Consider the following 19,984-nt stretch of genomic DNA (forward strand, 5'->3'; position numbering starts at 1 on the left):
GAAGTTTGTAAGGGAAATAGTTTGGATGTGGTTTGCCTTCCACTGCAACAGATCTCTACAGATACCTGTAACGATACCTGTACAGATAAAACCTACCACACTACCACAGCAAATGATTATTCTACATACACTCTACAGATGTATGGAAGCCCGTTTCTTAAAAATTAAAAAACGATGGCATAATTGCAACTTTACTTCTTGTAATTCCGACTTTTCTGACTTTATTTCTCGCAATTCTGACATTATTTCTTATCATTCTAATTTTAATTCACAGACTTCACCTTTTTTCCTAATGTTTCGACCTCTTGCAATGCCGACTTCCGATTTTCTGCTATTTTTTTCTAATAAGCGAGAGGTAGCTTAAACGACCACTTCTGCTCCCGCTTTAATGTTACAATGCAACACGTGTACACAGCAGACGGGAGCTAAGGCTGCAATGACGGCGTCTCAATTATCTCTGTCCAGGCGTGAGAAAATTGCAAGAAATAAAGTCGGCACACAATTGTATAGAATGTCTTTGGATGTGGCAGCTTTACATTTCCCTTCACTTGAACTAGGGGACACAATTAATTCAGTTCAATTCAGCTATATTTGTAGAGTGCATTTAACAATGGACATTGTCTTAAAGCAGCGAGATAAAGCGTTTGTATAGTTGGAAAATAAAAGTTAGCACTATAAGTTTGCGCCTTCTAAGTTGATCCCTAATGAGCGAGCCAGTGGTGAATGTGGCAAGGAAAAGCTCCTTAAGATGGCAACCTTGAGAGAAACCAGACCCAAAAGGGAACTCATACTCAACACCAAATGTCCTTCAGGTTTAGTGAAAGGCACTTAAATGCAAAACTGTTCATGCAAACGGTGGTCCTGAGGCATTATAGCAGACTGTTGATATTAATTACTGTCCAAATCCAGTCCCAAAGTTCTTGAGCTGCTCAGTAACTTCATGGATCTTTAGGCTGTTGAAGGTGGAACTGAATGGCTTCCAATTAAAAAGAACTCCGAAGAGAAGAAAAGGACAGGAACACTGGTCACTGGTACCTCAGGAGCAATGTAATAATACAATGTCATATCTATAGACATTTTCCCAAGAACGTTCGTAGCCGGTAATAACTCTTTCACAGCCCGTGTTCAGGAACCTCTGATGCATGCAAATCACAACCTTCATTCAATTACTGCGAGCAGAGCTCTACTAGTCTTAGTAAAAGAATGAGTAATTATAGTGCAAATTGTCTGTGTTGGACCATTACATTATTATAAACACACTTCACTAATGCAAACCAATCAAATCGAGTGTAAAAGCCAGAGGAAATTTATAACACAAAGTGACTTTCTGCACGTCGGGTTTTTTAAAGGAAGGTTTTGTCGAAGCAGCTGTGATTGAAATGCTTCAATGAAATGTAATTTCATGGGAAGCGAATGAATTCACCTTGCATTGAGACATTTGTAGAGCAAAAAAAAAAAAGAACAGCTACAGACTCTTGCATTAACACAGTGATATTTCCATAGTCACTGTGGGAAATTGGAGGTGTTAATTGTTTTATTAAATGGTAAAAATATTTATGATAATTATAATAACAAATATTATAATACATTTTTTTCCTTAGCGATGTCAAGGTGTTAGGAGGCCTGTGATAGAGATGGTGTTTAAACTCAGAGTCATGTGAAATTGTTGGGAAAGAAATCTCTGAGGATGCCTTATAAGCTTTGTGAGACATCTTTTCCTTAAAGAGAATGACAACTAAGAAAATGTAAAAGAGAAGATTCATGGAATGTTTAACATCCTTTTTTGTAATTCATATCATTTTATATAAATATATGTTGTGGCTCAGCAATTTTCGCAGTGATTACAGGTATTGCAATAACAAAAAAAAAGCCTTGATATTGTTTGCTTTTCCTTTGAAAAGACGAATTTTAACATTTTACGCATCAGCATGTTTGTCTAGCAACAATAGATGTTCTTTTTTCTTTGTGGTTATTTCTGGTCCCGTTCAAACTTGTGTCGAAAACCTTAGACGAAACAAAAGCAGATTTCACTACGCGGTCGTTGAGCATTTTAGCGTGCAGCATGAATGTGGCTACAGTGCTCAAACATGAAGTAATTCTATTTGGAATTTAAATTATATTGAATAACACATTGTTTTCTTTTCCGTCTCCGCTGAGTCCTTTTTTCTAGGTTGTACTCTAGTGCAGGGTCAATTTATACCAGCACATAGACACCTTAAAGGCAAATTATGTTGGATTGCTTTAATCTGCACTTCTGTCAATATCTGGCATGCACATATCCATCTCTTTTTTGTGCAATTTGTATATATATATATATATATATATATATATATATATATATATATATATATATATATATATATATCATAATAACCTCCACACTTCTGAGAGGATGTTTCACTAGATTTTAAAGTATGGAGATTTGTTGTTTGTCATTCAGCCACAAGGTGTTAGTAAAGTCAGGTCATGATGTGCGAGGTGGTATCAGAAAGTTTCGAGACTAACAGTGCTAACAGGTGCTATTCTGACCGCATGTTACCACGTCTGCGATTTTGTCATGAACAGCAAGTAAGAACAATTTGCAAACATACAACTTGCATGAAACTGGTCAAATCTGACACAGAGACTTTTGACATGACGTACTTTTTCGCAGACAACCTACAATGAAGATCCAGCTGAAAGGTCGCCGTTTTGACACCATTGTAGAGATCCAGCATGAATAGCAGAAAGTGTTTCGAAAAAGAAAACTTCTAGGACGTATTTCAGAAGTGACAGGAACGCTGGGGGCGCTGGACTGCTGTGCAAGGGGATTATTTTGAAGGTGGATAGAAAACATAGATAAATAAAGTGACTCACTACGAGGTGATGCCACCTCACCTACAAGGTGGCATCAAAGGTGAGGAGGCCTGGGGTGCAGGCGTCGTTTCAATTTATCCCATCCCAATCCCATCCCATCCCAGCCCATCCCATGTTCAGTAGGGTTGAGGTCAGAGATCTATAGTAGGCCACTCAAGATTCCCCACTTCAACCCATGTAAAGCATATTATAATGTTTACTTTGTTCACTTGTCAAGCTGGAACAAGTTTGTGTTTTCTAGTTCATTGTAAAGGAAAAAATTTATTCAAACACATTTTATATGTAGAAAAATCACTTTCTTTACGGCAGCCCATGCTCGAGCTGTACAAGTGGTGGACATATGGTCTGTTCTGCCTGTCTGAGTCAAATTAGCATGTAGAATGGGACTCATTAGTAGGTCAGGATAAAGTAGTGTTAGACTGTTCAGCGGAATATTTTAAAGTATTAGACATGTTGGCCACATTGTATTATTTAAAAAGTACAGAATTTTTGATAGTTTGCAAAACCTTATCGAAATTATCTAAAGCAATTTGTAATGATCTCAGATGTTGAGCTAATTGATTAGTTGTTTCAGAGCTCTAATGCCCATGAAAGCCAGTGTTTTTAAAGTTTTAATGATTTAGAACCACACTCTTGATCTCACCCAGTTGAGGATGGGTTCCCCTTTAGAGGTGGTTCTTTTCAAGGTTTCTTCCTCATACTATCTAAGGGAGTTTTTCCTTGCCCCAGTCGCTCCAGGCTGCTGATCAGGGACAAATACACATCAGTTCAAATAAAAGAATTAGATTATTATTCTTACTTTCTCTAAAGCTGTTTTAAAACAATTCCATTGTTAAAAGCACTATAGAAATACAATTAAATGTGTTAAATTTGTCCATTAATTTTAGTTTGCATAGTATATCTTTATTCAGGATTGATTTCATGCCTTGAGATGCTACAAATTTGTAGTTTGTAATACATTCTTTAACAAGCCATGGCCTAATTACTGCCCGAGGTGCATTGTGGGCTAGTTGGTGGCTCGAAGGTTAATGCTTTGGGTTAGCAATCAGATGTTCAAGAGTTGAAGCTGCAGCACTGCCAAGCTGTTGCTGTTGGGCTCTTGAGCAAGGCCCTTAGCCCTCTTTGCTCCAGGGGTGATGTATAATGGCTGACCCGATGTTCTGATCCCAAATTTGCCACCAATTGTGCAAGTTCTCCCACCTAAAAAGATGAGAGAGGCCTGTAATTTTCATCAAAGGTACACTTCAACTATGAAAGACAAAATGTGAAAAAAAAAAAATCCCGAAAATCACATTGTCTGATTTTTAAAGAATTTATTTGCAAATTATGGTGGAAAATAATTATTTGGTCACCTACAAAAAGCAAGATTTCTGGCTCTCACAGACCTGTAACTTCTTCTTTAAGAGGCTCCTCTGTCCTCCACTTGTTACCTGTATTAATGGCACCTGTTTGAACTCGTTATCAGTATAAAAGGCACCTGTCCACAACCACAAACAGTCAGACTCCAAACTCCACTATAGCCAAGACCAAAGAGCTGTCAAAGGACACCAGAAACAAAATTGTAGACCTGCACCAGGCTGGGAAGACTGAATCTGCAATAGGTAAGCAGCTTGGTGTGAAGAAATCAACTGTGGGAGCAATTATTAGAAAATGGAAGACATACAAGACCACTGATAATCTCCCTCGATCTGGGATTCCACGCAAGCTCTCACCCGTGGGGTCAAATTATCACAAGAACGGTGAGCAAAAATCCCAGAACCACATGGGGGGACCTAGTGAATGACCTGCAGAGAGCTGGGACAAAAGTAACAAAGGCTACTATCAGTAACACACTACGCCGCCAGGAACTCAAATCCTGCAGTGCCAGAAGTGTCCCCCTGCTTGTCATATGGTCAGATGAAACCAAAATAGAACTTTTTGGTCAAAACTCAACTTGTCGTGTTTGGAGGAGAAAGAATGCTGAGTTGCATCCAAAGAACACCATACCTACCGTGAAGCATGGGGGTGAAAACGTCATGCTTTGGGGCTGTTTTTCTGCCAAGGGACCAGGACGACTGATCAGTGTAAAGGAAAGAATGACTGGGGCCATGTATCTTGAGATTTTAAATGAAAACCTCCTTCCATCAGCAAGGGCATTAAAGATGAAACATGGCTGGGTCTTTCAGCATGACAATGATCCCAAACACACCGCCTGGGCAATGAAGGAGTGTCTTCGTAAGAAGCATTTTAAGGTCCTGGAGTGGCCTAGCCAGTCTCCAGATCTCAACCCCATAGAAAATCTTTAAAGGGAGTTGAAAATCCGTGTTGCCCGGCGACAGCCCCAAAACATCACTGCTCTAGAGGAGATCTGCATGGAGGAATGGGCCAAACTACCAGCAACAGTGTGTAAAAGCCTTGTGGAGACTTACAGAAAACGTTTGATCTCTGTCATTGCCAACAAAGGGTATATAACAAAGTATTAATATGAACTCACATGAACATAACATGTCACATAACATTTCACATTTTATTAGCTTCTTTTCACAAAAACATAAGGAAACCATATGTGAAAAACTAAGGGCAGCTTATAAGTCAGTAGCTTGTAGAACCAGCTGTAGCACCTATGACCTAAAGTAATTGGGTTCTTTATGCCTTTATCAGTCTCTTTGGTCCACTCTTCTTTGAAATTATGCTCTTTTGATTGAGCTTTGCAGGCATTTGTTTATGCACAGCTCTCTTAAGCTTCTGCCACAGCAATTCAGTGGAGGTCTGGATTTTGACTGGGCCATTTCAACACCTTGATTCGGTTCTTTTTTCAGCCATTTGATTTGCTGGTTTGCTTGAGATCATTGTCTTGTTGCATGGCACAATATTGGCCAAGCTGTCAAACTTTCAATCTGTCACTTATGACTCTTGAATACTTTGGAACACAGAGGAGTTCATAGTCGACTTGATGACTGCAAGTCAACCAGGACCTGTGACTCCAAAACGAGCCCAAATCCTCATCCCTTCACTATCATGCTTGACAGCTGGTATGATGTTTTTCTGCTGATTTGCTGTGTTTTTTTTTTTTTTTTTTTTTTGACAAATGTTGATCTGTGCATTATAGTCATATCTCCCCTATGAACTTCTGTAAGATGATGTTACCAGACTGCCTCACACCCGCAGTCAATTATGGTGGAAATGTTGTTGTTGGAGTTGTTCAGAGCCTGAAAAGTTGTGGGTAAAAAGAATATTGAACCAACATGGCTACCGTTTCTATTAAACATCTGCAGAATAAACTGGATCGCAAAGTCCGAAGGAATGACAAAGTATTTCAGCTGAATGTTTGGAGAAACAAACTGTCCAGATGCCAGTTGTCAGTAAAGCTGTAATTCATTGTGCTAAGGAAGAATTTTCCAATGAAAATCTGAATAATGCTAAATAGCAATGCAAAATGTAATATCTGTACAAAAAAAATTAAGTTGGACGTGTCTCAAAAAAAGGTATATTATAATTACCATTGCATTGTCAAATGAAGACAAATAATGGTTCAACAATCAATCAAAAATAATTTTTTTGTTGTGGTAATTAAAATGCAGTGTTTCTCCACTGTAAACTATGAAATTAATTTTAATTACCAGAAATATGCTACAATAAATAGATAATGTTGTTAAACTGGTAAGTACATGATATTTGCGATCCAAAATAATATTTAAAATTGCCATGATTATTGTTTTGTGCCTTAACTGATGTTGTATCTGTTTGTTTTTTGTTTTTTTTCTTATAGATGCGTTTCTTTCCCCTGACTGACCAATAACACCAGCGCATTAGCTTAATCTATATTAGAAATTGCACAAAAGCCTCCCACGAGTGTACGGGACATGAACATGACCAGGTCAACAGCGAAAAAGACAAAGTTGCTTAAACTTCTCCTTCTTGTTTCTAGCCATTTTTTCGTCACAAGTCAGTTGCTCTGCCGAAGACCCCGCTATCGTGTCTGGCGCCCTCAACCAGGGAACATCACCCTGAGATTGTCCCTCATGGAGAACACCTGCAGGAATGTGAATCATTGCTGGAATGGCATCTCGGAACGGGCTCGGGCGCACTTGATGGATAAATCATATGCGTTTCCGCAATTGTGCCCTGTGGAGGTCCAGTTAGGAGACACTCTCTTGGCTTTTACTGACCCAATGCTAGAGCAGTATGGAATAAACCTAGTTAATGTGTCAAAAGAAGAATTCGACAGTTGCTTCACAGAGCAAAAACAAAAGCAACACCTATTTGCTGGCTATATGAACGGTAGCCTGCAGGTGGCCTCGAAGTGGCTTTCTCCTGGTGTTCATTATTTTGCCGCCACTCATGAGGGCAGTAGACATTTATGTCATCTTGGCCTCCGCTTTAGTGTGCTAGTCAAAGAGCAGCTCTGTCAGAACTCTCCAGGTCGCCACCTGTGTTCAGGAAAAGGTGTTTGCAGGGCGCAGACTGGACAGTTTGCATATGGCTGTCAGTGCCCCAAGCCCTACTCTGAACCGTATTGCGATGCTGTGGACATGTGTTCTGGAGGTCCTTGCCAAAATGGTGCAAACTGCCTAAGCAGTCATGCTGCCCACCAAAGTCAGGCTTCTTACCAATGCTTGTGCCCATCACTGTTTACAGGTGAGTACACCACATGCCTTCTCTTTTAGTCCATGTTTCAAGGTCAATTATTCAGCAGATTTTCAGAATGTAAGAATTAAAAAAAAGGGTTTTATTCATGATGAGCATTTGACTTTTGCAAAGAAAAACTCCCATAGATGTTATGAGGAAGAAACCTTGAGAGGAACCAGACTCAAAGGAGAACCCATCCTCATTTGGGTGATCAAGTCCAAGAGTGTGATTTATAAATTTTAAAAACAATACAAAAGACTGGAGAGAGTGAGAACTACCATGACTGTGTGTGATTATCAGTAATGTCCTTTCTACAGTCTTATACAGTCATTTGACATTGTGGAACCAGGAGCACTGAGCAACTCATAAAATAGCTTAACATCTGAGATCGTTAAAGATCCAACACCTACTCCTTCATGCCAGAGCATTATACATATATCTAGAAAATAATCTAGGATATGTTTTTATGTACATGCTATGTACTATACTGTACAGTACAAGACACTGGACTTTGGATCGGAAGTTCAAATCCCAGCACCACCAATCAACCACTGCTGGCCCTTGAGCAAGTCCCTTAACCCTCAACTGCTCAGTTGTAATTCACTCTGGTTAAGGGTATCCGCTGAATATATTTATATATATATATATATATATATATATATATATATATATATATATATATATATATATATATATATATTTATATATATATATATATATATCACCTTCAAAATAGTCCCCTTGCACAGCAGTTCTGCGCTCCCAGCATTCCTGCCACTTCTGGAATGTGTCCTGGAAGTCTTTTCTTCTTTTTCTGCTATTTGCACTGGATCTCCACAATGGTGTCAAAACAGCGACCTTTCAGCTGGATCTTCATCTTTGGGAAAGGGGCCCAGTCTGCAGGACCAACATCTTGTGAGTAGGGTGGGTGCAGAAATGAGATCGTATGGATTGCTCTCCGATGATCATCATGCACAAGTTGCCGAATGGTTTCAGCATTTTTGGAGGTTGAGACTGTTGAAGGTCTTTCTGATCTTGTTAATTTTATGAACAGCAGCTACGCTAATTCCTTCCACTGCTTCTATTTCTCTACCCATCCCGAGGCATCCTTATGTCCCAACTTATGAAGATTGTGGACCTTTTAAAGAAGTAGATGCCGACCCCGCAAGCATACCAAACCATCTAGAGACGTACCACCCCATTTGGATTTCACCTCGTGGAGTTGGGATGTTGAACCTATTTGAGTGTTTAAAGGCTCCGACATTGAGGACTTGGTGTTGGATTTATGATTATCGCAAATGTTGAGCTATTTTATGAGTTGCTCAGTAGCTCCTAGTTCCATAACCTCTAATGACTTTATAAGAGAGAAAAGGGCATCACTTATAATCTTACACTCCAGTGCTCATGTTAGCTCTCACTCTCCAGTGTTCTGTTTTGTTTTAAAGATTATAATCATACTCCTAATATTACTCAAATGAGGATGGGTTCCCCTTTTGAGTCTGGTTCCTCTCAAGGTTTCTTCCTCATAACATCTCAATCGCCATGGCTGCTCATCAGGGATAAATACACACCATTCACCTTAACTGTTAAATTCTGTAAAGCTGCTTTGAGACAATGTCTGTTATGAAAAGCGCAATAGAATTGACTTGACTTGATATCTCGTTGTCTTCCAGTTATGTTTTTCTGCTCTTGAAGTGTGCATGAAACTCAAAGCGCCAATGTCAAATGTATGTCATGTCCAACGTGGCAGATTTGCCCAGTTTCACACACAATTTCTCATTGCTTTTTGTTCTACTTGCTTTCCATGATGAAATCGCAGACGTGCTAACGCACATCACGAAAACCTTTTGACACCACCTCATACCTCTTGCTTCTCTTTGCACTTCTGGCAGATGATAAACAGTTTAACCTAAACTGCATCTATTTATCATAAGCAATCCATTTCCAGGAACTGACTGTTTTCTTTTAACTTCTTTTAACTGGGAAGTTATGATCGCCATCGAGTTTCTTTATTATGTGTTTAATTGAGCACATGTGGGCTTTATCAGTGTTATTGGTGAATGCTGGGAAGTGGTGTCCTTGGTTGGCCATATTTGTGATGTTTGTTGGAAATTGGTCTTGATTTACTGCTGTGACCTGACGTAAAAATGAACACCTGACTCGATCTGTCCTTACCCAATGGAAAACCAAACCCAGCCTCAATCTAATACACTCTTAGTGCCAGGTCCAAGCCCAGATGATTGTGTCAGGAAGGGCATCCGACATAAAAAATTATAGTTCATGAACTGAAATTTGGCAGACAATGTTATTCAGACTTACAGCTGAGTGTTAAGGGCCTTGCTCAAGGGCCCAGCAGTGGTAGATTGGTGTTGCTGGTATTTGAACTTGCCCAATGTCCAATGCCCTATCAACTGAACCCTATAGTACCAGCTTTGGTGATGCAGGCAGCAGATGGAAGACTAACCATATATATATACAGTATATGCAATACTTTCAATAATTATCTCAAAGATGTGCTTTAGATTGTATATTTAAGTAAGCATTTTTAAAGGACCCTTTAACGGGAATTAAACTCATTTGTCAGTGTACTGCAGTCCCCAGGAGATCAACATCTTCAACGTTTTTCTCGGTTCTTCGCAAATCATTATTAATTATTTATCTGTGATAATTACTAGCTCTGTTTAGCTCAGTGCAATTATTTCTTGATAATACGGCTCTCCCATGGGCTATTTATTTGGGGAAAAAAATAACTTTCTCTCTCTCTCTCTCTCTCTCTCTCTCAAATTCATACTCTATCTTTGGCTTACTCTCTTTTTTTTTTTTTCTCCCCTTTTTCCTGAAATTGCATTCTGCACCTGAAAACATGCTTAATTACTTGTTACTTTGTTTTCCACCTTTCAGGATTCAGGTTGAAATGTTTTCTCACAGTTTGCAGCTATCAATACAATCTGTCCCCAAGCACTAGGGCTGTTATATTGAGCACTTAAAAAAAAGGATATTTCTATGTGTTTATACATTAGAAATGATGAAGGGTAGTATTCCTGAAAATGGCTTGTCTACTGTGCTGTATGGATATGTGCTTTGAATATCTAATGTACTGAATGCTGAACATTTTAATGGAGTTTAAGACATTTAGTAGAGTTTTTTTTGTGTTTTGTTGGCTACTGTAATGTTTTGCTGATGTCTTGACTGAAATATTGTCAGTTGTCAACGGTAAAGTAAACTATAGCTTAGAAATGACTAATTATTAGAGTTATTAGATAACTCTGATAATGAGTTCAAACCTAAACAACAGAGGAGCCTTTAAAGACAACACAATATATAATTGAGTCTTCTCAGATCTACTCCACACCATACAAGAGTAATTGAATTTTAATCATATCAATGAGAAAAAAAGTGAACTGATACCTGCACATCTGCTTCACAGGTGTTAACTGCTCTAAAATTCTTGGCCAAAACAACTGTATCAGGCGATGCAGAAATGGGATTTGTCTCCAAGTGTCACCAAACTCCTTTCATTGCGAATGCTTCGATGGATTCACAGGCAAGTAGGAAAGTTTAAGTGAAAGAGATAATGTAAGCCAATTTCCAAAACTATTATTAAATCTGCCCTCTATTTTCTCTAAAGTTCTTTAAGCATTGTTCATTTTTTTGTCCCTTCAGCCTCGTTTAACTTATTATGTTTTGATAATGAGGCATAAAATTATAAAATGTTCAGTCATTTCGTGGCTCTTGCACTACAATGCAGTTATAAAAACCAAGCTACCTGTGACTAAAGTTTTTTTGTGATTTTGAATGGGAGCTGAGTTTAAAGGTATAGAATTAGGAATGGACACAATGCACATGGGTTGTTGGGTTGATGGGGTTAGGTTTGGATCTTTTCAAAATATATACTTTAAAATAATGGTGTAAAAAAAACTACAAATGAATAGATATAGATAATAAAACAGATGTTGTCATGGCAACTTTAAAAGACATCAAAAGTGTGCATCGGATACAAGCTGGCAGTCGTATTTGTTGACGCATTTGCATTTGAGAAGCGATTTATTTATTTATTTATTTATTTATTTATTTATTTATTTATTTATTTATAATTATATATCTAACAGTAGATGTGCTATACTTTTATTCGTTAGAAAGTGACCAATAAGTTTCCCGAGCGCGTTCTCTTAGCACCATTGCTACACCACGGAGACCGAGGCGTGACCTGAGAGTCACATAGAATACAGATTAACATGGCAGAGGTAGAGCTGTGTCTTCCTGGTAACAGAACAGGACGTCTGTTTTTTAAAAATCTTTTTTCTTTTTTTTTTGCACTACAAAGCCATGTTTTTGAAAGGGCCATGTGTTAGAAGTCAGAAAGAGGAAGGTGATTTGCTGTCTGTCTAAACAAATAAACCAATACAGCAATAACAACAAACTATCGGTAGATAGATAGATGATAGATGATAGATAGATAGATAGATAGATAGATAGATAGATAGATAGATAGATAGATAGATAGATAGATAGATAGATAGATAGATAGATAGATTATACAAATTAAGTGCTGTTGTAGATTCAGATCCTATACAGTTGCAAGATGAGGTCCCCATGGATCAGACTTTTTTTTTTTCTTTTTTTTTTATAAACTGCTCAATTAGATTGAGACCAAGTCAACAACTATTTGTGCTGTTCTTCGGACCATTCCTGATTTTTTTGCAGTTTTACAGGAAGCCTGCTAAAAAAGGCCTCTGCCATTAGGGAATATTTTCTGCTGTGAAGTGGTGTAATGTCTGTTTAAGTAGGTGGAACATGTCAAAGTAACAGTTGCATGAATGCCAAGAGCCCAGCAGCATATCGAACATAGCATCACATTATCTCCAGTTTGCTTTCTTCTCATCCTGGTGTCATCTCTGATAAGTGACTTGCACAAAATTGGACTTCCACATGATGTAACAAAAAACATGATTAATCAGACCAAGACACCTTCTTCTATTGCCTAATGATTTAGTTCTTCAAGTTGACAAGCAGTTGTTTTGCTGATTAAACTTTGGGAATTACAATTTGCAAAATCTTACCAGCATCACCTGAAACATTTTCTAGGGCTTCTTCTTCTTCTTTCGGCTTCTCCCATTAGGGGGCGCCACAGCGGATCATCCGTCTCCATACCCACCTGTCCTCTAAATCTGCCTCTTTCAAACGTGCAACTACCTGCATGTCTTCCTTCACCACATCCATAAACCTCCTCCTTGGTCTTCCTCTTTTCCTCCTTCCTGGTGGCTCCATCCTCAGAATCCTCCTACTGATATATCCCATGTTCCTCCTCTGCACATGTCCAAACCATCTCAATCTCGCCTCCCTCACCTTGTCTCCAAAATGTCCTACATGCTCTGTCCCTCTAATCAACTCATTTCTAATCCTGTCTATCGTCGTCACTCCCAACGAAAACCTCAACATCTTCAGCTCTGCTACCTCCAGCTCCACCTCCTGTCTTTAACTCAGTGCCACTGTCTCTAAACCATACAACATCTCAGGTCTCACCACAGCCCTATAAACTTTCCCTTTCACTCTCACAGATACTCTACTATCACATTTATTCTAGGGCTGTTCTGTAAAAAATTAAGAACCCTGGGGAATGACTGATGCGGTTGCATTTCAAATTGTGAAAACAAAAAAACAACCCAAAAAAAACCCCCAACCCATTGTGTCCATTTACTCTGTGGAGAAAAAAGTGTTTATTAAGTTGGGTGAATTTTTTATTTACATCCCACACTGGTTGTCTCTGCACACCTTGATATGGTGTATTTTATTAACAGCCAGCAATTCTGTAGTGTTTCTAACACATTGTGTCGCTGAATATGCCTTAAACAGCTTGCTGAGCTGAACCAAAGTCCATGGCCTGATTTAAATGTTGAATATGTCCCAGAAAGTACAGAGAAATAAATAATAATTACTGATATAAATATTCCAGACAGTTTATGAGACAAAGCTGTGTCAACCCTTTAGGACAGTAATGAATAATAAAATCCCATTTGGGATACTGAATATCTCACCCACAAAGGTGTGTCAACAGTTTCCTGCTCCCCTGGGCGTCCCAGATAATAATGTTATGATCGACTCTGGGGTCTAAAATCCAGGTGGCCATACACAGTGATTAATCGTTCCATATGCAGGGGCAATTTGTCCAACAAAGTAGCATTTCCAGATGCTATGGTTGCATCTCAGACCTTTGGTTTACCTGAGGTCTCTTTTAACTGAATTCAGCCAACATTTCACACTGTTATGCATTGAATTAAAGGTACAATTCATTCGTTTTCAAACAACGGCGGTGCACGGATTGACGGGTGAGCATATAATAGGAACGGACTCTCCAAAACAGGTCAGATGAAGTTTAAAAAAAGAGCAAATGCTCTTCAACTGTTGCCTTTGGCTGAGTCGGTTCCCATGATAGCTTCATATTTAACGTTTTGAGTGAAACTCAGTGTGGCCTTCTGCTATTTTAAGTCACCCTTTAAAAGGTTTGATGGGTTGAGTGAGATGCCTCCTACAGAACTGTCATGCACTCGATGTTTTCTGTTTTATACTTTTATAGAAAGCATGTATGTATATATACACACACTATTATGTATATATTCTATTTAAGGAATACATTTTATTACATTTATACTATACATTTAATTGTACAGCATTATTTTGCAGTATATATGATATTTATTTAGAATAAATTTTTTATGATAGCTGATGCATTGTTTGACAAATTGTAGTCCAAATCTGTATTACAAAAAGTCCTATTATTATATAATATAACTATTCAAAGTTTACAACATATACAGTAGGTAATAGAAATGACAGGTTTTAATAAGGGATGCAGCAAATGATTATTCATTTAATTGGCCAATTAAATCACTTATTTAATTTAGCCTGATTAAAGGACCCGGTCACAAACTGCAATACATTTGTGACATTTATCAAATAATGCCATCAACCCTCTGCAACAGCTTAGGAATGAATCGGAATTCAGGTCAGGCTTCATCACCTTACATCTATACCAGATTTTACTAACGTCCTTGTAGCTTAACAAGCACAAATCTCCACAAGCACGCTCCAATATCTAGAAGAGCGAAGTTTATTTTGACAGCAAATAGGGACTGAATTTCAAATGTGGTGTTCAAAAAGTAAAAAGTACAAATCTTATATTTCACCTCCTAAAGCAGGTGTCCAACAAACTGTCCATAGAGTGTATAATGAGTACGTATAGTGTATGCAAACTTGGCAACTGTTTAATTCTGCTGAATAAACTGCTAGTAAGAAACGAACATTGCAGAAAATAAATGATCCAGATAGTTTTTCCAGTTAAGTGGCAGCTCACTGGTTAAAGCATTGGGTTACTGATTGGAAGGTAGTGGGTTTAAGCCCCGTTACTGCCACGCTTGGGCAACCATCTGTGCTCCTGATTGGGTGTTGTAACATGTCTGACCCCATCTTTCCCACATTGCTGGGATTTGACTGTGGTTTAAGGTGACAAGTAAATGCATTTATCTCTCTATGTATATCTTCAATGACTATGTTACTAAGCCCTATGATGCAGCAGGGGCAGCATTTTGATGTGTTCTTATGCTTAAATGTCTCATTGGCTCTAATAAAATAACGTTTATAAAATCAATCCGTGGCTGTACTGCACCCTAAAAGAGCCCACTGTGCAAGTGAGCAGAGACAGATTGCTATGTTTCAGTTTTCAAGCTTGAAGCCAGAACAGTGTACAAAAGATATCAGATGCAGTGTAGATCGTGGGCAGAGACTGAGCCTGAGACTAACTGCAGGGTGACCTTAAGCTGGCTGTGTATTTCAGACAAAAAGGCTGCTGTTCTTTATTTGTTCGCTGTTTGAAAGTATTTGCCAGATATGGTACAAAAGCTGTACAGAACCATGCGACTTATTCACTATATATAGGCATAGAAAGTACTGTATTAGGGGAGCGAGGATAATGTTCAATGTAGGCCATCAGCAATTATGTGATTTCCTGAAGGGCCATAAACTAAGGCTATTATATTTTTTATAGTATTACTATAAATGCATCTATTCTCTAATCTCATTATGTTTGAGTCAGTTTACCATAAATTTATGTGGGGAAAAAAAAAGGTGGTCATAAAAAAAATCATAATATTTCGCCACACCGGATGATGCGTTTTAGATTTCAGAGTATATCATTAAAATCAAAGTCTAATCATTGGAATGCTTTTCTAACGTGTTTCAGGCACGCTGCAGATGCTTTCGTTTTATACCGTAACTTCATTCTGAAATGTTCATTCTAAATCCTTGCACCTTGTTACATTTGTGGGTGCTTTGCACATGTTTGGCCATATAGGCACATTTGAACCACGGCTGCAACAACTAGCCAAATTGTTGCTAAAAAGAATCTTTTTATTGCTTAGTCAGTGCTGTAGTACTATTAAATATGCTCTCCAATCAATAATTAGTCTTGTAGATGAAGGTTTTCTCAAAAGCATTTGATTGTGCAGTTTTAAGCAGTAGCTTTTAGTTTGGTCTCAGCCTGTATTCCTCTGTTTGCCAGTTGTCAGACAGTTGCCTTTTCCCTTCGCCTACTTTCTCATTAAAGACTGTTAACTTATACTCTTGTTGCATTCTGCAACTTGGGTCTCTCCTACCAGTCCTGATAGACTCATCCTGCCAACAATGAACCCCCCCAGGACGCCCAGGACCATGCGGTCCCAGCTAAACACCCTGAAGCAGGCTACTGCATTCAGCAAATGACAATACCAGGAGTTTACCAATGCGTTTAGGGAGCTGTTACAATGCTGGAATGAACTATTAGCACTGGTCGTGGTGGTGGTTCTGGTACCATTTCCAGCCAACCCAGCAGTGAGCCCTACGCCCCGCCTCCCAATCTTGCAGGGGTCCCGCTAATGACGAGACTCCGCTTCTGAGCCCCGCAGATGGCATCGCTCCTCTCTCCCCAGCCTCGCAGAACCAAATTATTGATAAAAAGAATATTTTTATTGCTTAGTCAGTGCTGTGGTACTTTTGAATATGCTCTCCGCTTCGATCCCGAGCCTCGCAGAGGGCGTCGCTTTGATCCAGAGCCTCGCAGAGGGTGTCGCTCTGCTCCTAAACTTCATAGAGGGCATCACTCCACCTACAATTCCTGCAGAGAGTGCCACTCCTCCTCTGATTTACTGCTCTCTACCTCTGTTTCTTCTTGTCACGTCGGTCTGAAGATTAGGGTGCCAGTCGGAGACTGTCCGCAGGTCATCCACAAGAGGCTTGCCTTATGGCTTGTCTGGCCTTCACTGTCTTTCAAGACGCTCTACCTAGTGGCAATCCGCCTCAAGCCCTTTAGGCTTATTTGCCGCCACCCGACCTTTCTTGTGCCCCGGCTCAAGTGCGTCCAAGCCTGTCCCGCTCCCGATTTCATACTCAGCCCTGCCTTTTCTCTGCTGGTGTATGCCTAATACCTAGACTCTACTTTTGGAAGCTTCTGCCTAGCTTTGATTACCAGTATAGCTTTAATCTGAATTCTTTGGACTCCCTGAATTCTTTTATCCCTGTTTGGCTCTGTATTTCGATTAAGGACTTTTGGACTCTGATTTTGGCTTCCCTTCATTGCATTTTTGGATTAAGTTTGGTCTCAGCCTGCATTGCTCTGCTTGGCATTTTTAGATTTATGGACTGTACTTTCGGACCTTGTTTAACCTGCCCTATTTTTGTTCCCATACCAATACCCATTAGTATTCGGACAGTCACCATTTATCCCTTGTTTATTTTTTTAACAGCCGTTCTTAAAATGCTCTCATTAAAGACTGCTTTATTTTCAACTCTGTCTGCATCTGCATTTGGGTCCTTTCATTTGAGCAGCCTGGTTTCTTCGCAAACACAATATACACTATATAGACAATTTGTGGACACATGACCCATCCAATTTGTGCTTTTTGAATGCCCCATTTTAAATTCAGTCCCTGTTTGCTGTTAAAATAGCATCTTTTTTCACGAGATTTTTGAGTGTGCTTGTGGAGATTTGTGCCCATTCAGCTACAAGGACATTAGTAAAGTCTGGTACAGATGTAGGGTGATGAGACTTAGTGTGCGATTCATCCAGAAGATGTTTAATAGGGTTGGTGACATTCTCTATCTGCAGAGATGATTTGATAAATGTCACAGATGTATTGCAGTTTGTGACCTGGTATTTAATTAAGCCTAGTTAAGAGTTCTCTAGTCAAATTGGGCTGATCCAAATCAATAATCATTAGCTGCATCCCTTATTAAAACCCATCAATTTTCATTTTTTACTGTATATGCTTTTTATATATATATATATATATATATATATATATATATATATATATATATATATATATATATATATATATATATATATAGTGAAGAAAATAAGTATTTGAACACCCTGCTATTTTGCAAGTTCTCCCACCTAGAAATCATGGAGGGGTCTGAAATTGTCATCGTAGGTGCATGTCCACTGTGAGAGACATAATCTAAAAAAAAATTCCAAAAATCACAATACATGATTTTTAAACTATTTATTTGTATGATACAGCTGCAAATAAGTATTTGAACACCTGTCTATCAGCTAGAATTCTGACCCTCAAAGACCTGTTAGTCTGCCTTTAAAATGTCCACCTCCACTACATTTATTATCCTAAATTAGATGCACCTGTTTGAGGTTGTTAGCTGCATAAAAAAACCTGTCCACCCCATACAATCATTAAGAATCCAACTACTAACATGGCCAAGACCAAAGAGCTGTCCAGAGACACTAGAGACAAAATTGTACACCTCCACAAGGCTGGAAAGGGCTACGGGGAAATTGCCAAGCCGCTTGGTGGAAAAAAGGTCCACTGTTGGAGCAATCATTAGAAAATGGAAGAAGCTAAACATGACTGTCAATCTCCCTCGGACTGGGGCTCCATGCAAGATCTCACCTCGTGGGGTCTCAATGATCCTAAGGAAGGTGAGAAATCAGCCCAGAACTACACAGGAGGAGCTGGTCAATGACCTAAAAAGACCTGGGACCACCGTTTCCAAGGTTACTGTTGGTAACACTAAGACATCATGGTTTGAAATCATGCATGGCACGGAAGGTTCCCCTGCTTAAACCAGCACATGTCCAGCCACGTCTTAAGTTTGCCAATGACCACTTGGATAATCCAGAGGAGTCATGGAAGAAAGTCATGTGGTCAGATGAGACCAAACTAGAACTTTTGGGTCATAATTCCACTAAACGTGTTTGGAGAAAGAAGAATGATGAGTACCATCCGAAGAACACCATCCCTACTGTGAAGCATGGCGGTGGTAGCATCATGCTTTGGGGGTGTTTTTCTGCACATGGGACAGGGCGACTGCACTGTATTATGGAGAGGATGACCGGGGCCATGTATTGCGAGATTTTGGGGAACAACCTCCTTCCCTCAGTTAGAGCATTGAAGATGGGTCGAGGCTGGGTCTTCCGACATGACAATGACCCGAAGCACACAGCCAGGATAACCAAGGAGTGGCTCTGTAAGAAGCATATCAAGGTTCTGGTGTGGCCTAGCCAGTCTCCAGACCTAAACCCAAAACTCCGTGTTTCTCAGCGACAGGCCAGAAATCTGACTGATCTAGAGAAGATCTGTGTGGAGGAGTGGGCCAAAATCCCTCCTGCAGTGTGTGCAAACCTGGTGAAAAACTACAGGAAACATTTGACCTCTGTAATTGCAAACAAAGGCTACTGTACCAAATATTAACATTGACTTTCTTAGGTGTTCAAATACTTATTTGCAGCTGTATCATACAAATAAATAGTTAAAAAATCATACATTGTGATTTCTGAATTTTTTTTTAGCTTATGTCTCTCACAGTGGACATGCACCTACGATGACAATTTCAGAGCTCCGAGAAGGGATTGTTGCATGGCACAAATCTGGGGAAGGCTACAAAATTTCTGCTGCACTAAAGATTCCCAAGAGCACAATGGCCTTCATTATCCTCAGTGTGGCACAACCAGGACTCTTTGAAAAGATCTGAGCAATCAGGGCGAAGGGCTTAGTAAAAGGTGGGACCAAGATCCCAACGATTATACTGACTGAGCTCCAGAGATCCTGTATGCAGTTGGGACAAAGTTCCAAAAGGACAACCATCACTGCAGCCCTCCATGATTTGGGCTTTAGTGGTTAGACAGAGGCTGCTTTTCGATGCAAAACCCATTGAAGCATGCTGAAGGACTCTCTGGAATGCAAATGCAAAACACATGCAGGACACAGTCCATAGGGATTAGACAGATTAGACGCTGTCGGACATAAACTTGATTTCAGTGGAATAGCATGAAGGCTGGGGTCATAGTGTGTTTTTTAATAGTTTGATTGCAGGTATTTAGCATTTTTTTTTTGTGATGAATTAATGCGATAAAAACTTTATTAAAATGTATGAAAATCTTTGGTGTCTGAAACAAATCCTGTGCAAATCCCTGATCCTGAGATCTTCAATAACACATTCAATTAAATAAAGCACTTTAAATATTAAATACTAA

The 19,984-nt window shown here is 39.2% G+C and overlaps 1 protein-coding gene across 7 annotated transcripts in view; it reads left to right on the forward strand.

Moving 5' to 3' along the window:
• The window catches only part of eys (eyes shut homolog), a 400,588-nt gene that overhangs the window by 12,615 nt on the left and 367,989 nt on the right, over window positions 1–19,984 (forward strand). For 6 of the 7 annotated variants that reach the window (XR_006924828.1, XM_046842744.1, XM_046842742.1 and 3 more), the window contains exons 2-3: window positions 6,605–7,473; window positions 10,892–11,008. The exons of the other annotated variant lie outside the window; for it this stretch is intronic. Coding sequence is in view for 5 of the 6 variants with exons in the window: in XM_046842744.1 (XP_046698700.1) it covers window positions 6,699–7,473; window positions 10,892–11,008 (892 nt within the window). In the remaining variant the exon portion in view is untranslated. The remainder of the gene's footprint in view (window positions 1–6,604; window positions 7,474–10,891; window positions 11,009–19,984) is intronic. 7 annotated transcript variants of the gene reach the window in all.

This window comes from Silurus meridionalis, chromosome 28 (genome assembly GCF_014805685.1).
Source record: "Silurus meridionalis isolate SWU-2019-XX chromosome 28, ASM1480568v1, whole genome shotgun sequence".
NCBI classification, from domain to species: domain Eukaryota; kingdom Metazoa; phylum Chordata; class Actinopteri; order Siluriformes; family Siluridae; genus Silurus; species Silurus meridionalis.